Source organism: Ochotona princeps, chromosome 2 (genome assembly GCF_030435755.1).
Source record: "Ochotona princeps isolate mOchPri1 chromosome 2, mOchPri1.hap1, whole genome shotgun sequence".
Classification (NCBI taxonomy): Eukaryota; Metazoa; Chordata; class Mammalia; order Lagomorpha; family Ochotonidae; genus Ochotona; species Ochotona princeps.
Genome location: NC_080833.1, coordinates 160,253,667 through 160,277,571, shown reverse-complemented (window position 1 = coordinate 160,277,571; position 23,905 = coordinate 160,253,667). Strand labels below are relative to the sequence as shown.

The 23,905-nt window shown below is 48.2% G+C and overlaps 1 protein-coding gene across 1 annotated transcript in view; it reads right to left on the bottom strand.

Moving 5' to 3' along the window:
* Positions 1-1,299: 1,299 nt before the first annotated feature.
* The window catches only part of KLHL20 (kelch like family member 20), a 56,735-nt gene continuing 34,129 nt past the window's right edge, over positions 1,300-23,905 (bottom strand). Inside the window, exons 7-12 of the mRNA XM_004596283.4 lie at positions 23,222-23,405; positions 20,491-20,634; positions 9,318-9,451; positions 8,442-8,650; positions 4,689-4,795; positions 1,300-1,386 (exon numbers count right to left, since the gene is read on the bottom strand). Coding sequence (XP_004596340.1) covers positions 1,302-1,386; positions 4,689-4,795; positions 8,442-8,650; positions 9,318-9,451; positions 20,491-20,634; positions 23,222-23,405 — 863 coding nt within the window. The 3' untranslated portion in view covers positions 1,300-1,301. The remainder of the gene's footprint in view (positions 1,387-4,688; positions 4,796-8,441; positions 8,651-9,317; positions 9,452-20,490; positions 20,635-23,221; positions 23,406-23,905) is intronic.

Genomic DNA, 23,905 nt, shown 5'->3' with positions numbered 1-23,905 from the left:
GTATAAACGAGCCAGAATGGGAACAATCGAGCCAGAATGGGAACAATCGGCCTCTGTTGGTTTCACTCATTTACATGCACTATTGTTAAATGGACTGAATCCACTGGCTGGGTGGCCGTCCTCCCAGGTGACCTCGTCCTGCAGAGGCCCCAGTGTGGCCGTCCTCCCAGGTGACCTCGTCCTGCAGAGGCCCCAGTGTGGCCGTCCTCCCAGGTGACCTCGTCCTGCAGAGGCCCCAGTGTGGCCGTCCTCCCAGGTGACCTCGTCCTGCAGAGGCCCCAGTGTGGCCGTCCTCCCAGGTGACCTCGTCCTGCAGAGGCCCCAGTGTGGCCGTCCTCCCAGGTGACCTCGTCCTGCAGAGGCCCCAGTGTGGCCGTCCTCCCAGGTGACCTTGTCCTGCAGAGGCCCCAGTGTGGCTGTCCTCCCAGGTGACCTCGTCCTGCAGAGGCCCAGTGTGGCCGTCCTCCCAGGTGATCTTGTCGTGCAGAGGCCCCAGTGTCGCTGGGGCTGTCCTCCCAGCTGAGCCTCAGGTGTAGATTCCCTAACAGAATGCACTGCGTGGGAGAAGTGACTTCTTGCGACTGGCCTTGGCAGCGATAAGGTAGCAGGAAGGAAAGTGGCTTCAGTCATGAACATTTTCCAACAGAAACTCTTGCAAGAGTTGTGCATGATTGCACTGGGAAACGCCCGAGGCAGCAAACGAGACCACAGGCTGCCTTCCGGAGAGGCACTGCGCAGGGCTGCAGACCCACGACGCCCATGAGCGCATCACAGAGGAGACTTGTACGACAGACGAAGTAAGGTGAGAACACCCGCTGCTGGAAACTGGAACAGCTGAGTCCTGGTTTTACCCTTTTCAGTTGTACTATTTAAAATATTTACTTTTATTTTATTAATATTATTACTATTGGATTTTCAAGTCTTGTGGTGCTTAGTGCAAGAATGACGGCTGGCTGATCCATCTTGCGTCCCTGTCTCTGTCCGCTGCTGATCGTTGTAGGTAGAGTCCCGGGAATGGTGTGCCTTGCTGCCCTAACAGCAGTTTCAAACTTAAATCAATACCTTTAAAGCACACAAACTTACAAACTGATCAAAAACAACAAAAAAGCCAAGATAAATTAAAATTCCCAATAAATAGTGCCCTGCACAGAGTCGAAGGCGTGTGCGCAGGCGGAGGACTTGGATTGGATTTGTATTTCCGTGTGTTGAGGCACCAGCGAAGAATAAACTTTGTTCTAACGTTTTCGAAGCAGTACGCAGCTCGAGAGCACGGAGCACACAGCAGCCTGTCCTCTCCGCGGTCACCATATGTGGGACTCACAGTGTGTCATTTTAATCACTCCGACGCCGCCCCCCAGGCGGCGGTAATTCATGCCGCCGTATAACCTGCAAGGAGAGAGACACCATCAGCCTTTCCCACTGCAAGAAAGCAGTGTTTTTTCCGTGACTAAGACGTCACTTCACCATGCTTCTGTGTTTCTTAGCACAAATGCTGCTTCGCCTGATCCTCGTCTCCGGGTGGTGGAGCTGGGCCTGGCCACGGGTCACACACCGGCAGGAAAGCATTCACTCACACAGGCTGCCTGGAGACAGGACACATCACAGAACTGCCTTCTTCTGGCTCATTTTGCTACAGTTCTTTTCTCTCTGCCTAGTAACTTACTTTTAACCCTTTTGTTGCCTCCTCACATCCTCAGTAGAAAAAAAACCCAGACATTCGTAAATAAAGTCAGCATCTAGTTTGGCATTCAGGAGCAAAGCCATATTCCAAATCAAGTTCTCTGTGGAAAAGAATATTGGATCTGCAGGCAGGTGACCTCGTCCTGCAGAGGCCTCAGTGTCGCTGGGGCTGTCCTCCCAGGTGACCTCGTCCTGCAGAGGCCCCAGTGTCGCTGGAGCTGTCCTCCCAGGTGACCTCAGGCGTTAACAATGGTTTTCTGTTTGGGATATCTAGTTACAAAAATTTAGATATTAGTCTCCCAATAGATGGTTCTCAAAACTCAGTGGTTTTGGCCCAGATGTTAATACCGGCTAGGACGGGGCTGGCCCTGGGAAGCTACAGAGAGCTAGTGCTCACGACCACGGCATCCCACATGGGCACCGGTTCAAGACCCAGCTATTCCGTCTCCAGTGCAGCTCCCTGCTGCTGGGTCTGGAAAAGCAGCAGCAGAGGGCCCGAGCGCTGGCGCTCTCACCCACGTCAGAGACTCAGAGACGCGGCAGAAGCTGCTGCACTCCAGCTGCAGCTACGACCATGTGGCCACTTGGGGGAACGAATCAACAGATCTCTGGGTCTCCCTGGGACACCCCACTTCAAAGCGCCTGCATTCCAGTCCCAGCTCAGTTCGCACTTTTAGCCCCCCGGCATTCGTGTGTACCCTGGAATCCATGGTTCTAGTGACTGGTTCCTGTGGCCCCTGCACCCTCATGGAAGGCTCAGAGGAGCTCCTGGCTCCTGCTTTGGCCTGGCCCATCCCTGGCTGCTGTGGTCACTTGAGGAGTGAGCCAGCAGATGAAAGATAAAATTTGCTTCACTCTTTCTCTGTCACTGTTTCAAATAACAATAAAATTCTTAAAAAATTGAAGTTCAGCTTCACTCCTGTTAAGAAGACAGTAGGCACTTGGGACACCCATATCCTGCTTTGGTATGTCTGGGTGTGCGTCCCGGTTTCACTGCCAGTCCTCGCTTCCTGCTTACAAGGCCCTGTAGGGCAGCAGGACCCAGTGCAGGCATGCGCTCCCTGGAGCCACATGCACGCCCAGCTGGGCCTCCCGGTGCCGGCTCCCTTCCGCTGGCCCTAGCCCCGGGTCACCTGGTGCGTGGAAGAGCATTCTCTTTTTTGTTTATCTACCTTTTAAGTAAAACAAAAGTAAGTAAAATTAAAAATTCTTAAAACCTACTTTTTAACTGTGGTTTGAAAATTTATTCAAATAGATTATTGATCTACTTGAAGTGTAGTAAATTTTTAACTACATTAAATTTCAATTATAGGCTTAATTTTACATTGCTATTAAAGCCTGACTGTAAGTATTTACACAGTTCTCATCAATGTTTACAAATCAATTAATGTTCACATTTATTCTCAATATGAAAAATCCTTTATAGACTCAATATTAAAAATCCTCCATAGACTAATTAATAAAAACATTTAAAAAATTGATTTTGCCTCCCCCGGGTCTCCCCTGTGGGTGCAGGGTCCCAAGGCTCTGGCCACCGTCCGCTGTTTTCCCAGACCATAAACAAGGAGCTGGAAAGGAAGTGTAACAGCCGGGACACACCCAGATGTACTGATCTGAAAGGCAGAGCTACAGAGAGATCTTCCTTTCCGTCTGCCACCTCGCTCTGCAGAGGGCACCAGAGCCGGGCTGAGCCCCGCAGGCCTGCGTGTGGCAGCAGGGACTGTCCTTTGCTGCTTTCCCAGGTGACCAAGCAGACTGTGTCACAAGGGGAGCAGCGGGGACTCAAACAGTCCCACGGGAGGCACCGGGTTTGCAGACAGCCACCTGACCCACAGCGCCACTGTGCTGACTCCGAGGCAGATGCCCACAGCAGCCACGGAGAGGCCAGCTACAGCCACCTGCCTGCACTCAGGCCAGGGCTCCCACTTGTGGCAGGACCCACGTGACTCAGCAATGCCCCCTGCCTCTCAGGGTCTACAGGACAGGAGGCCAATAGCACCAGGGGCAGAACCTGAACCAGGAACTCCAAAATGAGACACAACCGAAGGTCCACTCCCAATTCTCTTACGTTTTAAAATGCCAACTATACAGTTTATTTTCAAATTTGTTTTTAAAGATTTATTTATTTTTATTGGAAAGGCAGATTTACAGAGAGGGGGAGAGACAGATCCTCTGTCCACTCCCCAAGCTCCACAACAGCCAGAGCCAGGAGCCAGGAGCCAGAGCTTCCTCTGGGCCTCCCACGTGGGTTTAGGGTCCCAAGGCTATGAGCCGTCCTTGACCGCCTTCCCAGGCCACAAGCAGGAGCCGGAAGAGAAATGGAGCAGCCAGGACATGAATCGGTGCCCATATGGGATCCTGGTGCATGCACGGCAAGGACTTTAGCCATTAGGCTATGGTGCCAGGCCCCAAATTTTTCAAATTTAATAAAAAGTATTAACATTATGCATTTGATGTACTTTATACTTGGCTTTTTGAAAGGCACAGCAGCAGGGACTTGAGCCAGGACTCTGGATGGGCTCCAATATTGCAGCCGGCTGCTTACCCTGCCCTGCTACAAGGTCACCCTCCCCTCCTGAAGTGGCTTCCTCACCACTGCGTCAAATGCTAGCTCCCCTGACAGGTTTTACAATGAAATAAATATTATTCTACAAGTAACTGTAAGTTGTTTTCTGGGCTGAAGGTTTTCCTTGAACACTAGCGAACTGTACTGTCACACCGGGAGGCACACACTGAGTTTCCGACTGCATCATTAACTTGCTCAGGAAAGCTCTCAAGTTTTGCTACTTAGTTTCCTTAGCTGAATAGGATGGGGCTACAAAACAGATACACTTTCCTCTTTTTTTTTAAAATGTCTGGTTGTAAAACTACATGGTTACCAAAGAGAAGAACTGTATAAGATATCAGCGATCAAATTAAGGTACTCCATCAGATGTGGTAACTTCACCCTCTTCAAAGTCCTTCAGAACCTCAGGTCAGGACCGTCAAGTCAGCAGCTTAAAGGTTACCTCCATGTGTTGGCGTCAGGATCAAACACCTCAATGGTTTTCAAGTACGTTGTGCCGTCAAAACCGCCTACTGCCATCAGCTGCCCGTTGACCACCGCGAGGCCAACCTACAGGACCGAAACACAGGAACATTTCAGCTGGCTTCTAGATAGATCTCTTTTTTTTTTTTTTTTTAAGATTTATTAATTTTTATTACAAAGTCAGATATACAGAGAAGAGGGACAGAGAGGAAGATCTTCCATCTGATGATTCACTCCCCAAGTGAGCGCCACGGCCGGTGCTGTGCCGATCCGAAGCTGGGAACCAGGAACCTCCTCCGGTCTCCCACACAGGTGCAGGGTCCCAATGCTTTGGGCCGTTCTCGACTGCTTTCCCAGGCCACAAGCAGGGAGCTGGATGGGAAGTGGAGCTGCTGGGATTAGAACCGGCGCTCATATGGGATCCTGGGGCGTTCAAGGCGAGGACTTTAGCCGCTAGGCCACGCCGCCGGGCCTGAGAGATCTCTTTCAAAGAGAACTCATGCTAGTCTTATGTTCTAGTTTACCTGAACAGAGGGGGAAAAGTAACATAAAAGCATAAAATTATGGGACCTGTAAAATTATATGTTCAATGAGAATTTTTTTTTTTAAGATTTATACAGAGTTATCAGAGAGAGAGAGAAAGAAGCACAGAGAACCCTTTCATCTGCTGGTTCACCCCCCAAACGCCTGCAGGGGCTGGGCCTGAGCCAGCAGAAGCCAGAAGCCGGGCTTCTTCCAGGTCTTGCACGTGGGTGCAGGAGCCCAGGGACCTGGGCCAGGTGCACCAGTAGGGAGGGGGGAAGAAGTGGAACAGTGGGGTCTCAACTGCTGGTTACATGGGATGCCTGTCAGACAGTGGCTTTGCCTGTTGTGCCACAGCTCCCTGAGGGGGAAGAAATTTCTTTTAAAAGATTTACTTATCTATGTGAAGGGCAGACTTACAGAGAGAGGGAAGAGAGTGAGCGAGCGAGGATGGGAGAGAGAAAGAGAGAGATCCTCTATTCACTGGTCACAACCACCAGGGTTGGGCCAGGTTAAGCTGGGAGCCTGGATCTCCATCCAAAAATGCTACATGGGTGCTGGGACTGAGCTCTGAGCACCTGCTGATGGTGCTGGGACTGAGCTCTGAGCACCTGCTGATGGTGCTGGGACTGAGAGCTCTGAGCACCTGCTGATGGTGCTGGGACTGAGAGCTCTGAGCACCTGCTGATGGTGCTGGGACTAAGGACTGAGCTCTGAGCACCTGCTGATGGTGCTGGGACTGAGAGCTCTGAGCACCTGCTGATGGTGCTGGGACTAAGGACTGAGCTCTGAGCACCTGCTGATGGTGCTGGGACTAGGGACTGAGCTCTGAGCACCTGCTGATGGTGCTGGGACTAAGGACTGAGCTCCGAGAACCTGCTGATGGTGCTGGGACTAAGGACTGAGCTCTGAGCACCTGCTGATGGTGCTGGGACTAGGGACTGAGCTCCGAGCACCTGCTGATGGTGCTGGGACTGAGAGCTCTGAGCACCTGCTGATCTTCCAGGAGCGTCAGCAGAGAACTGGTTCAGAGGTGCAGCTGGGAATGAAGAGCCCTTACGGAACGCCACACCACAACACTGGCCCATCAATGAGAATTCTTTAGAGTCCAAAACTTACTGAAACTTTGGATATGTTCACTAGTAATGGGAAAGAATCTCCAAGCTGTTCTCACTTCCTCTGGTGTTCCTCTTTTTAAATCCACTTTCCATGATGCTATTAAGACTCTCTTAAAAAAAAAAAAAAAGAAAAAGAAAATCTCTGGACTGCCAGTGTGGACAGCCCTGCCATGCTGATCCCCCAGATGGGCACTGGTTCCTGTCTGCAGCCCCACGTCTGACTCAGCTCCCTACTAACGGCCAGCAAAGCTGCAGGAGGCAGCCCAGCACACTGGTCCCTTCCACCCAGTGAGAGAACTGGATGAAGTTCCTGACTCCTGGCTTTTGCCAGGCACACACTGGCTGTGTGTCATGTGGGGAGGGAATCAGTGCACGGAAGATCTCTCTCCTTCTGTCTCTGAAAATAAAATAAATCAACCTTTACAAAAATACAAGTCTGACCATGTTATCAGTTTCCCCTTTAAAAGCCCCAGGCCTCCTGACTGCCTATGAGTGAAATCCTCCCTAAGTCCCTTGGGCCTGCGGCATGTGCCGCCCACTGCTCCCGCCTCCCGGCCTCCATCCTCCCCTCCCCGCCTCCATCCTCCCCTCCCCCTGCTAATGCTCTCAGAGCGCTTCCACACTGCTGCGTTAAGGGCCTCTCCCTGAGAACGCCACACGTGCTTCACAGCTCTGTCTTCGCTCATTGTTCTTGGTCTTCCTTCTAGAAAGCCTCGACTTGCCTTTTTCAAGCTTCTCCTCTCTGCCCACACCCACTGCTGATACCCGGAGTGTAGGCACATCCTCCCATGTTTGACACACCGGCTGCCACGAGCATCCACACTGCCTTCACTACCGTGGGACTCCTGCAGTAGAGTAACGTCACCCTCATTTTGGCTTTCTCCGCACAATAATTAACACTTGTGAAACGAGTAAAAAACTATCCAATGGAACAGAGCAGTGGAAACAACGGCAGTTTGACCCAAAAGCTGTTAAATAACCTGTAAGCAGAAGTTACAGATGCAGGAACGTGTCCGACTTGCTAATGCCTTCCAGTGGTACTATCTGATGTATGTCAACCAGAACTCACTCCCACTTCCTCTCCGAGCATGGACTCCGCCACTGCCTGCCGCCTCTGCGCATGTGCCCCGCACTGACGGACCTCTGGCCAAACCCACCCTTGATGGGTTAGAGTTCCTGTGAGCCAAACGTTCCAAAGTGGGTGAATACTACAGTCCTCTCTACAAGTTGCTTGAGGCCCTAAACACGGTCCAGAGGACGGCGCACCCAGCCTGACCTGGCCTACACTGTGGATCACCACGGTCCAGAGGACGGCGCACCCAGCCTGACCTGGCCTACACTGTGGATCACCACGGTCCAGAGGACGGCGCACCCAGCCTGACCTGGCCTACACTGTCGACAGGACAGACCCAACCTGTTGTGAAGACTGACTATGTGGCCAGAAGCATTTCTGCTTAGACACCCACACTCCTATGCCAGCTACTTGAGACACTAGCTAGCCACATCAGGTAGGGATATTTAGTACTAACCTAGGACACTGCAGAGAAATGCCTTCCAAAGAAGCAACTGATACATGATAACTTGAAAAAACATGAACTCTCCAGTTAAAGCTGTAGGTGGACGTAAGACATTTCAGCACTTGAGATTAAGGGCAGGCATGGCTCGGCAGCGGGTGAGGCTGGTGCCTGGGATGCCAGCATCCCCCACTGGAGTGGCTGCTGACACGCAAGCTGGGAGCCAGCAGTGCCCGGTCCCTGCCACCCACATGGAGACTGCAGTGGAGTTCTGAGCCCCGGTTTCGGCCCGGTCCACTCTGACGAGCTGGCATGGGCATCTTGGGAATGAACCAGTGGATGGAAGTTCTCCCTTTCGCCTTCTCTACTTTTCAATTAATAAGTAATGAAAAAAAGAAAGAAATAAGAAATTTCTTCTAGTATGAAATGAGTAAGGGCTGTTTTGCCCAAAAGCATCCCGGGAGTGTCGGACGGGGCAGCTGAGTTGCCATGCAGTTCACCCGCTCACTGCGCAGTGTGGCAGAGCGCACCTGAGCGTGCCCCTCGCGCTCAGCCTTGTCCTGGGTAGCGGGCACTTACCCCGCTGCGGCGGGACGTCATGGCCACCACTGGGGACCACTGGTTGGTCCTGGGGTTGTACCTCTCGGCGCTGCTGAGCTCGGTGGTATCGTCTCTGCCCCCGACAGCGTAGATCATGTCCTGGTACACGGCGCAGCCCAGGTGCTTCCTCCGCGTGCCCATAGGGGCGATGGTGTGCCACCTGTTCTCCTGCGGGTTGTAGCGTTCCACTGCGGGGAGAGGGAGGCTGAGTCAGCGAGCGTTGGCATTCCCTTCCACTCCAGTTTGAGTCATGACCACCGACACTTGGCGAGAACACAGGCTTTCAATAAGCAACGTGACTTTCGTTTCAGAGAAGGAACTGTCTTTGGACACTCCTACACGCGTGCAGTCATCAGGGTTCACTGCTCCTAGCCATGGTCTGCGAGGGGGGCAGGCGCTGGAATCAAGGTATGTCATGACCCTCGTCGTTACTCTAGGTTGAAATGGGGGGATTACAGCGCGCCATCCATCAGCATCGTGCAGTCCCAACAGCTGTTCTCATCAAACATTTGTCCTCGTACAGTGCCTTCCCGGCAGGCAGTACATTTCACACCGGTGCAGAGAACACAAGACACAATGAGCCCGACACTACCTGCACACTAAAGTATGCTACCCATAAGCTGAAATGATGAACAGATATACCAGGTTCTAGTTCTAAGTTTTTATCTATTTTAGATTTCAATATAGAGTATCTTCTTTTTTTTTGCCAAGTAGAGGTAGTGGTAAGAAGCAAGCATACTTAGAAAAGAGTTTCACCACTTACTAAGGCATTTCTAGGAACTTGTACAGCTGAAGAAAAAAGCAGTGTCCTGGGACTGTTGTAGGAGGGGACGGCCCGTTCCGGGAGGGACTGACCTGTGTTCAGAGGAGACGTCCCGTCAGAGCCGCCTACCGCGTACAGGAACCCTCCCAGCACGGCCACGGCCACGCCCAGCCTCCTGGTGCTCATGGAGGCGACCCGGGTCCACTTGTTCTCCTTTGGGTCATACCTGCGGGACAGAAACCAGCTGTGGGGCTTCCTGCGAAGTGAAGCTTTTCTCATGAGAGCTGAAACCGCATTCAGACACACTGGGTTACGCACTGTGCCATCAGACGGGCGGTGCTTTTAGAGTTACTGGGGAAAAGAAGCCTTATAACTGATGTCTGTTCCAGTTACTAAGTTATTTTCTATTTTTTAGAAAAAGATTTATTTCATTTTTATCTGAAAGAAAGAGTTACAGAGAGAAAATGAGAAGTGCAGACACAGAGAGAAATGTGCATTTGCTGGTTCACTCCCCAGATGGCTGCCACCTTCGCTCAGGATACAGGAGCGTCTTTTGGCTCTCCTTTGTGGGTGCAGGGCCCGAGGACTAGCAGTCTTCCTCAGTCACATTAGCAGGCAGCGGAATCAGAAGTGGGGTGACAGGAACATGAACTGATGCTCGTGAGATGTTGTTTCCAGGTGGAGGATTAGCCTGCTACACCACCGCACTTGCTACACCACCGCACTAACGGCACTAAGTTATTTTCTATACTAGGTAAGACGCCAGAACTGGACCTCTGGAGGCGGTATTCCTTTGTGCCTGCTGTCCCAGGCGGACTGTGGCAAAAGGAGGCAGCCGAGACAGTGGAAGTCCAGGCAGGGAAAAGGGTCTTGAACCTTCTTGTTTCCCTGCTTAGAACTGGCACCCATATGGGATCCTGGCACATGCAAGGCGAGGATTTAGCCACTAGGCTACGACATGATTCTCTACACAGGAGAACCAAAAGACTCGCCAACAGACTACTGGAACTCATAAGAGACTTTGGCAGGGTAGCAGGAGACAAAATTAATGAACAAAAGCTGAAGGCACTAGTGTACGCAAATGCTTCCATGGATGAGAAAGAAATTATAAATATAGTAAAAAAAAAAGAGGAGATGAATCTTAAATACCTAGGAATTAAGCTAACTAAATATGTGGAAGACCTCTATGATGAAAACCATAAAACATTTAAAAAGGAAATAGAAGAAGACCTTGAAAAATGGAGAACCTTACCATGTTCCAGGATTGGCAGGATCAACATCATCAAAATGACCATATTACCAAAAGCAATATACAGATTCAACGCAATCCCAATCAAAATCCCAACAACATTCTTCTCAGAAATAGAAGAGATGATACAGAAGTTCATCTGGAATCACAAAAGGCCACGAATACCTAAGCTATCCTCAAAAATAGAAATCAAGCTGGAGGAATCACAATTCCAGACCTCAAGACATACTATAGAGCAGTGGTTATCAAAACAGTCTGGTACTGGTACAGAAACAGAGAAGATCAGTGGAACAGAATGGAAACACCAGAAGGGAGCCCACACATGTACAGTCAACTAATCTTTGACAAGAAAACTGAAAATAATCCAGGTAAAAAACCTGGTCTATTCAACAAATGCTGTTGGGACAACTGGATAGCAGCTTGCAGAATAAAGAAGCAAGATCCACACTTGTCACATACAAAAATTAGCTCTAAATGGATCAAGGACCTAAATTTATACTCAGAAGCCATCAAACTATTAAAGGAAAACACAGGAGGCACACTCCAAGATATAGGAACAGGGAAAGACTTCTTAGAAAAGATGCCCAAAGCAAAGGCAATCAAAACCAAAATGAACAAATGGGACTACATCAAACTACAAAGCCTCTGCACAACAAAGGAAACAATTAACAAAGTGAAGAAGGAACCAACAGAATGGGAGAAAATTTTTGCACACTACACAAGTGATAGGGGACTGATATTCAGGATTTACAAAGAGCTTCAGAAACCAGGGACAGCAAAACAAAAACTAACAAACAAACAAAAAAAACCACCCCTGTAGCAAAATGGGCAAAGGAAATGAACAGACATTTTTCAAAAGAACAGATTCAAATGGCTAATAGACATATGAAAAGATGCTCAGGCTCCCTAGCCATCAGAGAGATACAAATGAAAACCATGTTGAGGTATCACCTATTTCCAGTGAGAATAGCCTATATTCAGAAATCAACTAACAATACCTGCTGGCGTGGATGTGGGGAGAAAGGCACATTCCTTCACTGCTGGTGGGAGTGTAGGCTAGTTCAACCACTATGGAAATCAGTATGAAGGGTGCTTAGAGAATTGCAAATAAATCTGCCATATGACCCAGATATCCCACTCCTAGGAATAAACCCAACAGAAGTGAAATCTGCATATGAGAGGGGGAATCTGTAATCCTATATTTGCAGCAGTACAATCTACAATAGCAAAGACATGGAAACAATCCAGATGTGCGTCCACAGAAGAGTGGTTAAAGAAACTGTGGTACATCTACTCCATGGAATATTATTCAGCTACGAAGAAGAATGAGATTATACTATTCAAAACTAGGTGGTCCCTGGAAAGTGACCCACTGGCATACATTTGGCTCGGGTTGGGGGCAGACCAGGCTGAGTCAGTTCACGTCATCCACTGGCAAGTCCGAGCACTGGAACTGTGTGGGGGCCTGGCCGGGTTTGGTTGCGATAAAAAAACAGTACAAAACACAAAATGCCAAGGCGAAATGGCCTGTGCCAGTAGGGAATGCAGCACCCAACGAGCACACCCCCCACTGGTTTAGGTGAGGGACGAGTGTGTGATGGGCAGAGCCGGGAAGAGCTGCGGTACTCATTGGTTCCAATGGAGGTCGGGGCTCAGAATAGATCCAACCCAGGGGTTGCAACCACTGGCTGATCGGAGTGGTGGACTGTGGTGGGCACTGTGCTTACTAGTAGTACATGTAAGAGCCTGGACTGGGAATGCCTCAAAGTTTCTTTGGGGATTCCCCTGAACAAAATGGAGGAATCAAAACATTAACCAAGAAAAGATGGAAAATGGAGTAGATCAATCAACCACCTCAGCTATATGTTTGCAGCGGAAAACTGGACAAGGGGAAACTCTAAGATGGACTATGTCAATCAGTGGACTCTGCACCAGCCTCATCGTACCTGGACTGTTGCTGATGATATGTTGGAGCTTCTAATTGATCAAGGTGACGCTCTGCTGGCTCTGCCTTCAAACCTGAGAGGGCCTCCCTAAGAGGCCGCTGAACTTGACTGGACAGTGGGATGCTGGACTCTGTATGGTGTGAGCCTGTAATTAGGGAATCCCAACAGAACCTGAGCTGTGGTTATGCATCAAGGTGAAGGAATTCACCATGGGGGAAGGGTTAGGGGTGAGGGGGGGGAGAATCCCAGTACCTATGAAATTGTGTCATGTAATACAATGTAATTAATGAATAAAAAAAAAAAAACTAGGTGGTCCCAACTAGAGACCATTATGTTCAGTGAAATGAGTCAATCACAAAAGAACAAATACCACATGTTTGGGCCCGGCGGCGTGGCCTAGCGGCTAAAGTCCTCGCCTTGAACGCCCTGGGATCCCATATGGGCGCCGGTTCTAATCCCGGCAGCTCCACTTCCCATCCAGCTCCCTGCTTGTGGCCTGGGAAGGCAGTTGAGGACGGCCCAATGCATTGGGACCCTGCACCCACGTGGGAGACCTGGAAGAGGTTCCAGGTTCCCGGCTTTGGATCGGCGTGCACCGGCCCGTTGCGGCTCACTTGGGGAGTGAAACATCGGATGGAAGATCTTCCTCTCTGTCTCTCCTCCTCTCTGTATATCCGGCTTTCCAATAATAATAAAATCTAAAAAAAAAAAAAAAAAAATACCACATGTTCTCTCTTATATAAGGAAACCAGCATGGAAAGTGTAATTTCAATAATCCAATTAATACTGGTTTTTTTTGTGGCTGCATCCCATGTGTTTCAACTTTTACGTTTCCTTTTTCTCACCCATGTGTTGGTTACTCAGTGACCCATTTTTTCATGGTGCTGTAATTTGTTGTTGATGTTGTGGCTGTTGTTTTAACTCATACCAGTTGTTGACCTGGTTTCATGGCTTCTCAATTATGGAAATATATATAGTAATGGAGTGCTGGGGTCTACCATATCCATATCCATATGTGAGGGTATAATGCAACATTCATTCCTGCTTCCAGACAAAAAATGGACTCCCAATGAAACTGCTGGACATGTGTCGACAATGGGATGCTGGACTGTCTGACATTGTCTGTGCCAGCAATGTCGGGGTACACTTAAATAAGAGACTGACAGAATTGTGATTTATCAGCATCTAAGTCCAAGATGGGTGAGGTACTTTGCCAAGTTGAGTCAGAGCAACCACTGGTATGCGTGCGATCTTTGGCTGGGAACAGACCCAATTGAGGAGCTAAGGGGACACCCTAGCTGGGTTGGAGTTTATACTGAGGAGCACAGGGGCTGGCGTGGGGGCTGCGTTCTGATCTGGATATGGCTGTAGTCTCCCCTGGCACAAGTGTGGACTGGAACTGGCTACACCAAGCCGGGCTAGATTCAGCACCATCTGGTGCTCTGGAGGACCAGGGTGGATGTAGGATGGACTAGGCTAGGTCTCAACCCCTACTGAGCCATGTGTGAGCAGTGTCTGGGTATGGATGAGCCTTGGCTGGGCTGAAACATCTAACAGTAAGAACCAGAATGGGTTAAAGGCCAGCAAGGAAAGGCCACTGTTCCTGCTAGGACAGGAAGTGAACTGAGTAGGGCCGGCTCATAGACCCCCCGGCATGTGCCAAATCTGGCACTGGGAGAGGTTCTGATGGAGGAGCCTGGACAACTCCTCAGAGGCTCAGATGGAGCAATGGACAGCACAATCAGTGAAAACCTGGGCAAACAGAGACTCTAAGGTGGACTATGTCAATCAGTGGATTCTGCAGCAACTTCATCATGCTTGGAATGGCGAGACTGGCAGCAATTCATAACGAACTATCAAAACTACTTGAGCAAGACCCTTGGAGCATGCCCCACATCAGGGACCTGGGGTGGGTGGGAGGCTGGGTGGGGCTTCTCTCTTTATCTCCCCATTTACCTCAGATACAGAAAAATCACAGCATGTGGAAATAACAGTCTTAACCACTTTCCTGTAGCCCTTGAACATTTGTGCCCTACTTAACCAGGTAAAGATTGTCAAAAATAAAGAGATAAAAATATATATGTAATTAAAAAAGAGGAACTGAATAGATTGAAGGATTCATGGAGATACAAATGATGAAATAATTCAAAAATGTGTGATTTGGGGGCCTGGAGGCGTGGCCTGGCGGCTAAAGTCCTCACCTTGAACATGCCGGGATCCCATATGGGCGCCGGTTCTAATCCCAGCAGCTCCACTTCCCATCCAGCTCCCTGCTTGTGGCCTGGGAAAGCAGTCGAGGACGGTCCAATGCCTTGGGACCCTGCACCCATGTGGGAGACCCAGAAGAGGTCCTGGTTCCCAGCTTCGGATCGGTGCAGCACCAGCCATTGCGCTTACTTGGGGAGTGAATCACTGGATGGAAGATCTTCCTTTCTGTCTCTCCTTCTCTGTGTATCTGACTTTGTAATAAAAATAAATAAATAAATCTTTAAAAAAATTTTTGTGATTTCTTATGAAGTGCTATTCCACTGTAGTCAAATGGGGAAAATCCATCGTGGGGTGGGATTTTGAGGGGGAATCCCATTCTATATGAAACTGTACCACATAATTCAAAAATTCAAAATCAATATTAAAAAATAAATTAACTAATTTAAAAATCATTACTTTCAAAAATCCATAAACATGGTATATAAACCAATCAAATATCTACCATGAAAACTAGAAAAAAAACCCACACCTATAATTTGTACATTGCCCTGTGCAGTGACTCAGCTGGCTGATCCCCCTGCAGCACTGGCGCCCCTGGCTGTTGGCTAACCCACTAACGATGCAGCTCCCAGATGCTAAGGCCTAGGGAAGGGGCAGACGATGGCCCTGTGACGCTGGACACGTGCGAGACTCTGAGGACAGACCTTCCTGCCTCCTTCTCTCTGTAAATCTGCCTTTCCAATAAAAATCAACAAACAATAAAAAAGAAGAGATTATCATATTTTAAAAATGTTAAAAGTAACACAGAAAAATGGAACATCAATAAATCAAAATTTGGAAAGAAGTACAAGTGTAAATTCTTTAGTAGGGTTTCTTATCTTTTTACTTTTCCTCCTTCCTTGTCTATAATGATCTTGCTGTAAATTCAAAATAACTTATTATAATCTAAAGAAGGTGTTTGTAACCCTCCATGTAACCATACATCAAGACTCACTAATGGACTAAAACAACTACAAAACACTAGGAAACAAATATTAAAATGGCACGCATGAGGGCCCAGCGCAGTAGCTTAGTGGCTAAAGTCCTTGCCTTGAACGTGCCAGGATCCCTTATGGCCATCGGTTCTAATCCTGGTGGCCCCGCTTCCCATCCAGCTCCCTGCCTGTGGCCTGGGAAAGCAGTCTAGGACGGCCCAAAGCCTTGGGACCCTGCACCCGTGTGGGAGACCTGAAGAAGCTCCTAACTCCTGGCTTCGGATTGGCTCAGCTCTGGTCGTTGCAGCTGCTTGGGGAGTGAATCAATGGACAGAAGACCTTCCTCTTTGTCTCTCCTCCTCTCTGTACATCTGATTTTGCAATAAAAATAAATTAAATCTTAAAAAAACGGCGCTAGTGAGACTGACTTCTGATTTATCCCCTCAACTGTGCATGGATCGGCTATTCTGGTTTTGAGAGCACATGGTAGGGTGAGCAGTGTGGCACGGCGGGTTGAGCCTCGGCCTGTGACATTGGCATCCGTGGTCAGCCGCTGCTCCCCACTCCGGCTGCTCCACCCTGAGCCAGCGTCCTGCCGCCGCACACGTGCACGGAGCTCTGGGCCCCTGGCTTCAGCCTGGCACTTCTGACGGCTATGGGCATTTGGGGAGTGAGCCAGAAGATTGGTACTCTCTTTCTTCCTCTTAAATAAGATACAAAGATGAAAAAAATCAACAAAGTGAAAGGTCTCAAACAGAAAAGCAACATCAAACCCCAAATTAGAATAATAAAAGTCATAGCATGAGTTAATCATCCTATGACTAAAGTAAATTCATTTTAAAAACAATGGAAAAAAGAGTAGTTTCTTTGAAAAGATTCATGGAATTGACAAACCATTAGCTAGATGAAAAAACAAAAGACTCAAGTGCATAAAATCAGAGATAAAAGGAACACAACACAACTGACCCAACAGTAAGATTGCTAATAGGAGTGATCATGTCGCCTCAAATCTCACAGAAACAAGACAGGGATAAACTAGGCGCATCTACTTAACCAAGCGTGAACCATGAACAGAACGCCGAGCCAGCGTGCCTAGCCGGCTCAGTGGGCGAGTGCTGCTTGCTGCGGCTCTGCTCTCAGTTCAGACGCCTGCTCACGTGACTTTGGGAAGCAGCACGTGACAGCCCAAGCATCTGGACTTTTGACACCCACACGGTGAATCAACACCGGGTTCAAGGCTCTCAGCTGGTGCGGTCGTGGCTGCTGTTGGCATTTGGGGAGTGAACCTGATTTCTTTCTTGCCTTTCACGTAAACGAACAAGTACATAAGTATTTAAAAAAAAATCCAAAAATAACACTGAGTAGTAATTAAAAAGTCTCTTACTAGAAGAAGAAAAAAAGCCCAAGAACAGACGGTTTCACTGCAAAATCCTTCAAAACACTTAAAAATTGAATTCTTAAATTATTCAAAACAGAATTTTTCCAAAGCTGTCATATGCAGCCAGCATTACACTGTTAGTAAAACCCGACAAGAACACAACCAAAAGAGGAAGCCCCAGGCCAGATCCTTCATAAGCACAGATGTAAAAACCCTCAACAGAACAAGCCAGCTGAACTCAACACATCAGAGAGCTCACTGAGGACCCCGCCGTGCAGGAGGACTCAGCCCAGGGACAGGAGGACGGTGCAAGACCGGCAGCCAAGGTTCACATTCCACACTGACAGGACGAAAGACACAAATCATACAATTGTCTCAACAGATACAGAAAAGGACTTGGTAAAACTCAACATCCCTATATGATAAAAACCCTGAAGCACTAGGTACAGAAAAACACATTCAACATGGTAAGGGGCATCTACGAGAAGTTAGCAGCTGCTATCCCACCCAGCAGGGAGAAACTGCCGGCTTTCGAATTTACGGAAAAGGACACCTACTTTCACCACTTCACCACTCTCCTTCAACACAGTACTGGAAGTTCTAGCCAGAGCAGTTGGGCAAGAGAAAGAATGTGTGCCTACATTTGAAAAGAAGTCAAACTGTGTTTGCAGATGACATGATCTTAATAAATTTGTTTCACAGGCACAGAGGTAAACAGATCTCACTTTCGGGCTCACTTTCCCAGTGCACACAATGCGAGCTGGACAGTCCATCCGGTCTCCCATGAGGGGCCAGGAGCCTGGCATCGGGAGCCGGAACCAGACACTGGATCCAGCCGCTCCAACCTCGGACACGGAATCCTGTGTTGAATGCCTGTCCCAGGTGACAAGACCTTATACACAGAAAGTCCAAAGACACCAAGAGAAAGCTGTTGGTACTACCTAGGTTTTACAGTACAGTCAGTGTATATAAGTCATTAGTATTACATACTAATAACAATAACAAATGAGCTGAAAATGATATGAAAAGAGCAATCCCACTTCCAAAAACTACCAAAGTGGACAAACCTAAGAATAGGGGCCAATTTTGTGGCACACAGGGTTAAGCTGCAGCTTGCAATGCTGGCGTCCCATACCCGAGTGCTAGGTCAAGTCGCAGCTGTCTGCTTCCGATCCAGCTTCCTGATGGTGGACCTAGGTAAGCAGAAAATGACCCAATTACTTGGGTCCCTGGAGATCACAATGGGTCCCTGGCTTCTAGATCAGTCTGGCCAGCCCCAGCTGATGTGGTCACTCAGGAAGTGAACCAGTGGATAGCAGGTCTCTTTATTGTTCTCTTCACCGCCTTTCAAACCAACCAACCAACGAACCAACCATATACACACACACATCTTTAATCTAGGAATAAAGTTTAACAAAAGAGGAGAAAGACCTCTACAATGAAAACATTGATGGAAGAACTTGATGAGAACATGAAGAAATGGAAACACATTCTTTACTGATGAACTGGAAGAATCAATAATCCTAAACTAACTAAACTCCCACAGCTATTTGTAGATCTAATGCAATCCCGACTGAAACACCACTGACACTTTTCTCTATACTAACACACACTGCTGAAATCTGTATGGAGACAAAAAAGACCTGAGCAATTTGGAGCAAAAGAGCAAAGCAGCAGGCCGCCAACTGGCTGGAGCGTTCACTCTGACTCTTCCTTTTCAAATACCTGAATCAATCAATCTTTAAGAAAAGGGACAGTCGGGCCCGGCAGCGTGGCCTAGGGGCTAAAGTCCTCGCCTTGAATGCACTGGGATCCCATATGGATGCCGGTTCTAATCCCGGAAGCTCTACTTCCCATCCAGCTCCCTGCTTGTGGCCTGGGAAAGCAGTCGAGGACGGCCCAATGCCTTGGAACCCTGCACCTACATGGGAGACCCAGAAGAGGTTCCAGGTTCCCGGCTTCGGATCGGCGCGCACCGGCCCGTCGCGGCTCACTTGGGGAGTGAATCTTCCTCTCTGTCTCTCTTCCTCTCTCTATATCTGACTTTGTAATAAATAAATCTTAAAAAAAAAAAAGGGACAGTCTTCAACGGACGCTACTGGAAATGTGACATCCACATGCGGAAGCATGATCCCCCTGTCCTGCATAAGGCACAGGCCGAGACGGCGTGATCAGAGAGCTGTTTACGAGACCCCAGCCTGGAGCCCTGAAACAAAACCCAGGGCAGACACTGACAACTGGATGGGAGCAGAGTTCTTTGGCAGCAAATGCCCAAAGCACAGCCTGACGAACGCAGCGTTGTCAAACTAGAGCCTTCTGTATAGCAAGGGAACCACACAGTGAAGACACAGAATGACAGGGGGTACTTGCAAGTCATACTTCTGATAAGGTCTTAAGAGCCACAACAATGATTCAAACAAATAGTGTAAGAAAGCAAACAATACAAGCAAAAAAAAAATGAGTGTATCTAAACAGACCTTCCTCAAAGGAAGACACGAGTGACTAGCAAGAACAGGAAAAATGCGCAATACGGTTAACCTCAGGAAAACGTGAGTCAAAACCAAGCACGCTGCCTCCTCACGTACAGTGAGCTGGCTACTGGATTAGCTATTTAGATTGGTGACTATAAAAGAGATTATAACTGCTGGTAAGAAAAAAGGGAATCTACACACTACTGGTAGGAATGCAAATTGGCCAAGCCTTTGTGGCAAACAGTACGGAAGCTCCTTAAAAAATAAAAGCAGATCTACCACATGATGCAGGAACCCTGCCACGGGCAGAGCCAGACAGATGCAATGCAGCTGTGGAGGAGAGCCCTGCACTCCTGCGCGCATTGTCAGACTGCTCAAGCGGCTAAGAAACTGAAGCCACAAGGCTTCTGTCAGCAGACAAACTGATAGACATCATGGCACACACACAGGAACTACAATGAAACGCTGTTCTTTGCAACAATACGGATGGATGCACAAGTCAATACACTAAGTGAACCAAGCTAAGAAGAGAAAGACAAGGGCCGCGTGATATCACGCACAACCAGCGTTAACTGCACTGGGGGCTGGCTGCAGCTCAAGGGATGCAGCATTTAGGCAGCAAGGATACGTTCCAAGATATAATGTACAACAACATGACTGTGGTGAATAACAATTATTACACATCTGAAAAACAGTGTGTCACAATAGATTTCGGGTGTCCCCGTCACAAAACAGTGGTAAACATGTGAGATAATGCTTGTTAGCCTGATTGACTCATTTCACAACATACACATATTTTGAAACAAGCTGTTTCTCATCAATATATAGAATTTTAGTTGTCAATTAAAAATCAATTTAAAAAACTAGTTAAATATTTGTAATCTTTCTGGATCGATCGAAAACTTCTTCCTAAAAGTCTATGGCAAATTCACTGAACAGTGGTGGCTCGCTTAGTGTTTTAAAGTTAGCTGCAATTGTTACCTTAAAACTGTCCTTTACGTCACTGAAAAAGAACTTGAAAAGGAATTTAAGAAATCACCTCTCGACAATGTTGAGGCAAGACACGCCATCCTGGCCGCCCACAGCATACAGAAAGCCGCCCAGCACGGCCACGCCAACGCTCGTCCTGCAGGTGCTGGTCGGGGCCACATCGCTGCTCCACTGGTTTGTTTTGGGGTCATACCTGCAAGGAACACATTCAGAGTAGAGCCCGTGTTCTACCAAGGAAGCTTGGCTACAGTATATATCCCCAACTGAGGGACTCATATGCGCTATTTCCCTTAAACGAGGGTTGATTAATAATTAAAAATCTATGCAAATTGAATTGGCTTTTAACTTTGAAATTCATGTGTATATAATGTTATATATGAACATATTTAAATATTTTATTTCATTTATTCTTTGAAAGGCAGAATTACAGAGAGGAGGGAAAGACATAGAGGTCTCCCATTGGCTGGTTCACTCCCAAGTGGCCACAACAGCCGGAGCTGAGCCAGGCCCAAGCCAGGAGCCAGGAGCTTCTTTCAGGTTTCCCGCATCTCCCACAGGGGTGCAGCAGTCCAAGAACTTGAGCCATTTTCGCTGCTTTCCCAGGACAGAGTTGGAAAGCCGGATGGCAAGTGGAGTAGCTGGGACAGAAAACAGTGCCCACATGGGAGGCCAGTCTCACAGGTGAGGATTAGCTGTCTATGTTACCACGCCACGCCTCTATTTTGACTTTTCAGCAAAACACCTTTATTTATTTATCATTATTTTTTAAAGATTTCTTTCTTTAAAAAAAAAAAAAACATTTATTTTCTTAAATTTTTATTGCAAAGGCAGATACACAGAGAGGAAGATCTTCCATCCACTGGTTTACTCCCCAAGTGACTGCAATGGCTGGAGCTGAGCCAATCCGAAGCCAGGAGTCAGGAGCTGCTTCCAGGTCTCCCACAGGGGTGCAAGGTCCCAAGGCTTTGGGCCGACCTCAACTGCTTTCCCAGGCCACAAGCAGGGAGCTGGATGGGAAGCGGGGCCTTCAGGATTAAAACTGGTGCCCAAATGGGATCCCGGCACATGCAAGGCCAAGAAATTCAGCTGCTAGGCTACGATGCCGGGCCCAGGAAAGCCCCCTTAAATGAGTATGCATGCACCCACATATATACTCGCACGCATATTTTCTAAAATGTAACCACACAGTAGGCATTGCTTCTTCCCTCAACATATTTTGAGATTTATAGAAAAACTGTACTAGCTGTACTAGGTTTTTCGTTTGAGCTATTACACTGCACGTGATAAGACATTTCATCACGCTCCTATCCATGTTTGTTCTGACTGCTTCTACTGAGAGCAGTATTCTTGTGCATAATTCTCCCTGTGCAAGTGAATAAGGACTCAAATCACTGGGGCAAAGAATACATTCATTTTCACTTAAAAAAACTATTAAATTATTCTTTTTGCAGCTGCACCAATTTTGATTTTCACAACCTTATCTGTTCTTTCCACTGATCCTTTTTGTTTTTTTTTTTTTTTACTATTTTTTCTGCTTATGTTTTTTTGTTTTGCTTTTCACTGATATTCTTTTTATTTTCTTGGATTTGTTGCCTTTTTTTTTATAAGTTCTTGCTTAAAGCGGCATTTCACTGTTTTTCACCGTTTTTATTTTCAAATGACTATAAGTTAAAATTCCTACAGATCTGCTTCTGTGTGTCCACTCAGCTGCATTACACACAGTTTGGCATATATACGCTTCAGTGCAATGAAGACGTAGCCATTTCTGCTTACATTTCCTTAAAATATTTACTTATTCTGTCAGAAAATCTGAATTGCTTTTACATGATTCCAGAACGGGCAACACGGAGCGGGCGTCCCCTCGAGGTGCCCGCCCCGCCCCCGTCTGTGGGACCGAGCCTCGCTGCTTTCCAGCTGCACACGGGTACTGCTGGGACTTGACTGTAGGCGGACGCAGAACTTCAGAGATGCACCTTACAAAACCCAAGGATCACTGGAAGACAACGGAGCTGAAAAGAGGAGGGCGTCGGAGAACAGGGGGCTGTTCACACCTAAGTCACTGTAAGGTTTCCATGTGTCAGCACTGTGACAGATACGAGGGAAAGGGGGCACTCAGAAGGCTTTAGGTAGGGATTATTCATGACCGTGGATGAGCCACGTGTGGACTGAGTCTTGCAGGATATGCAAGTCTTACAAGGATAGAGCTAGGGCCTGGCGTGGTAGCTTAGTGGCTCAAGTCCTCACCTTGCACATGCCAGGATCCCATATGGGTGTTGGTTCTAATCCCGGCAGCTCCACTTCCCATCCAGCTCCCTGCTTGTGGCCTGGGAAAGCAGTTGAGGATAGCCCAAAGCCTTGGGATCCTGCACCCACGTGGGACACCCGGAAGAGCTCCTGACTCCTGGCTTCAGATTGGCTCAGCTCCGGCTCTTGAGGCTACGAGGGGAGTAAACCAGTGGATGGAAGATCTCTCTCTCTTTCTCTGTGAATTTGCCTTTCCAATAAAAATAAGTAGATAAAACAATCTTTAACAAAAACAGTAGAGATATTCTAGGACAAGAGAGAAGCAAGCATACATTTAGGAAGAGAAGAAAGCCAGGGGGTAGCAGAACTCGGAGGCAGCACAGTTCTACGCACAGAGATGGGCAGAATCCAGGGGAAAGAAGTGGACAACATATTACCAAGGATCTGTTTGTCACGCTCCACGGTCTAGGCTGCCACCTAGCGTCAGACTCAAGCCACATCTATTTCAGAGGACACCGCCACTCATCCTGACTTACCTTTCTACACTATTGAGGTAAGAAGACCCGTCGTGGCCGCCTACTGCATACAGCAGGTCATCGAGGACGCTCACCCCAACCCCACACCGCCTCTTGCTCATTGAAGCCACCATGCGCCACTCGTTCGTCTGGGGGTCGTATCTTTCCACGCTGGAAATGGCGTCTCCACTGCACCAACCACCAACTGAGGAAGAAAAGGAAGTGATGCAGAAGATGTGCTAAGCCGCGGCTCACTCCCAGTAACCGTGGATGAGCCACGTGTGGACTGCGCAGGTGACCGTGGATGAGCCACGTGTGGACTGAGCGGGTGACCGTGGATGAGCCACGTGTGGACTGAGCGGATGACCGTGGATGAGCCACGTGTGGACTGAGCGGTGACCGTGGAGGCTAAAGTCAAGTACGACTGCGCTCACTGTGACCTTGGACGCAGCACTAGACAAATGGAAATGCTACTAAAGTATAGGGGGATGGATTTTGGATTGCTTATTCATGACCTCTTAACAGGAGTCCTGGGACTAAAGCAGCACAAAAATTCTTATTTTTTAAAAAGATTTATTTTATTCTATTGCAAAGTCAGATATACAGAGAGCAGAAGAGACAGAGAGGAAGATCTTCCGTCCAATGATTCACTCCCCAAGTGACCGCAATGGCCGGTGCTGAGCCAATCTGAAGCCAGGAGTCAGG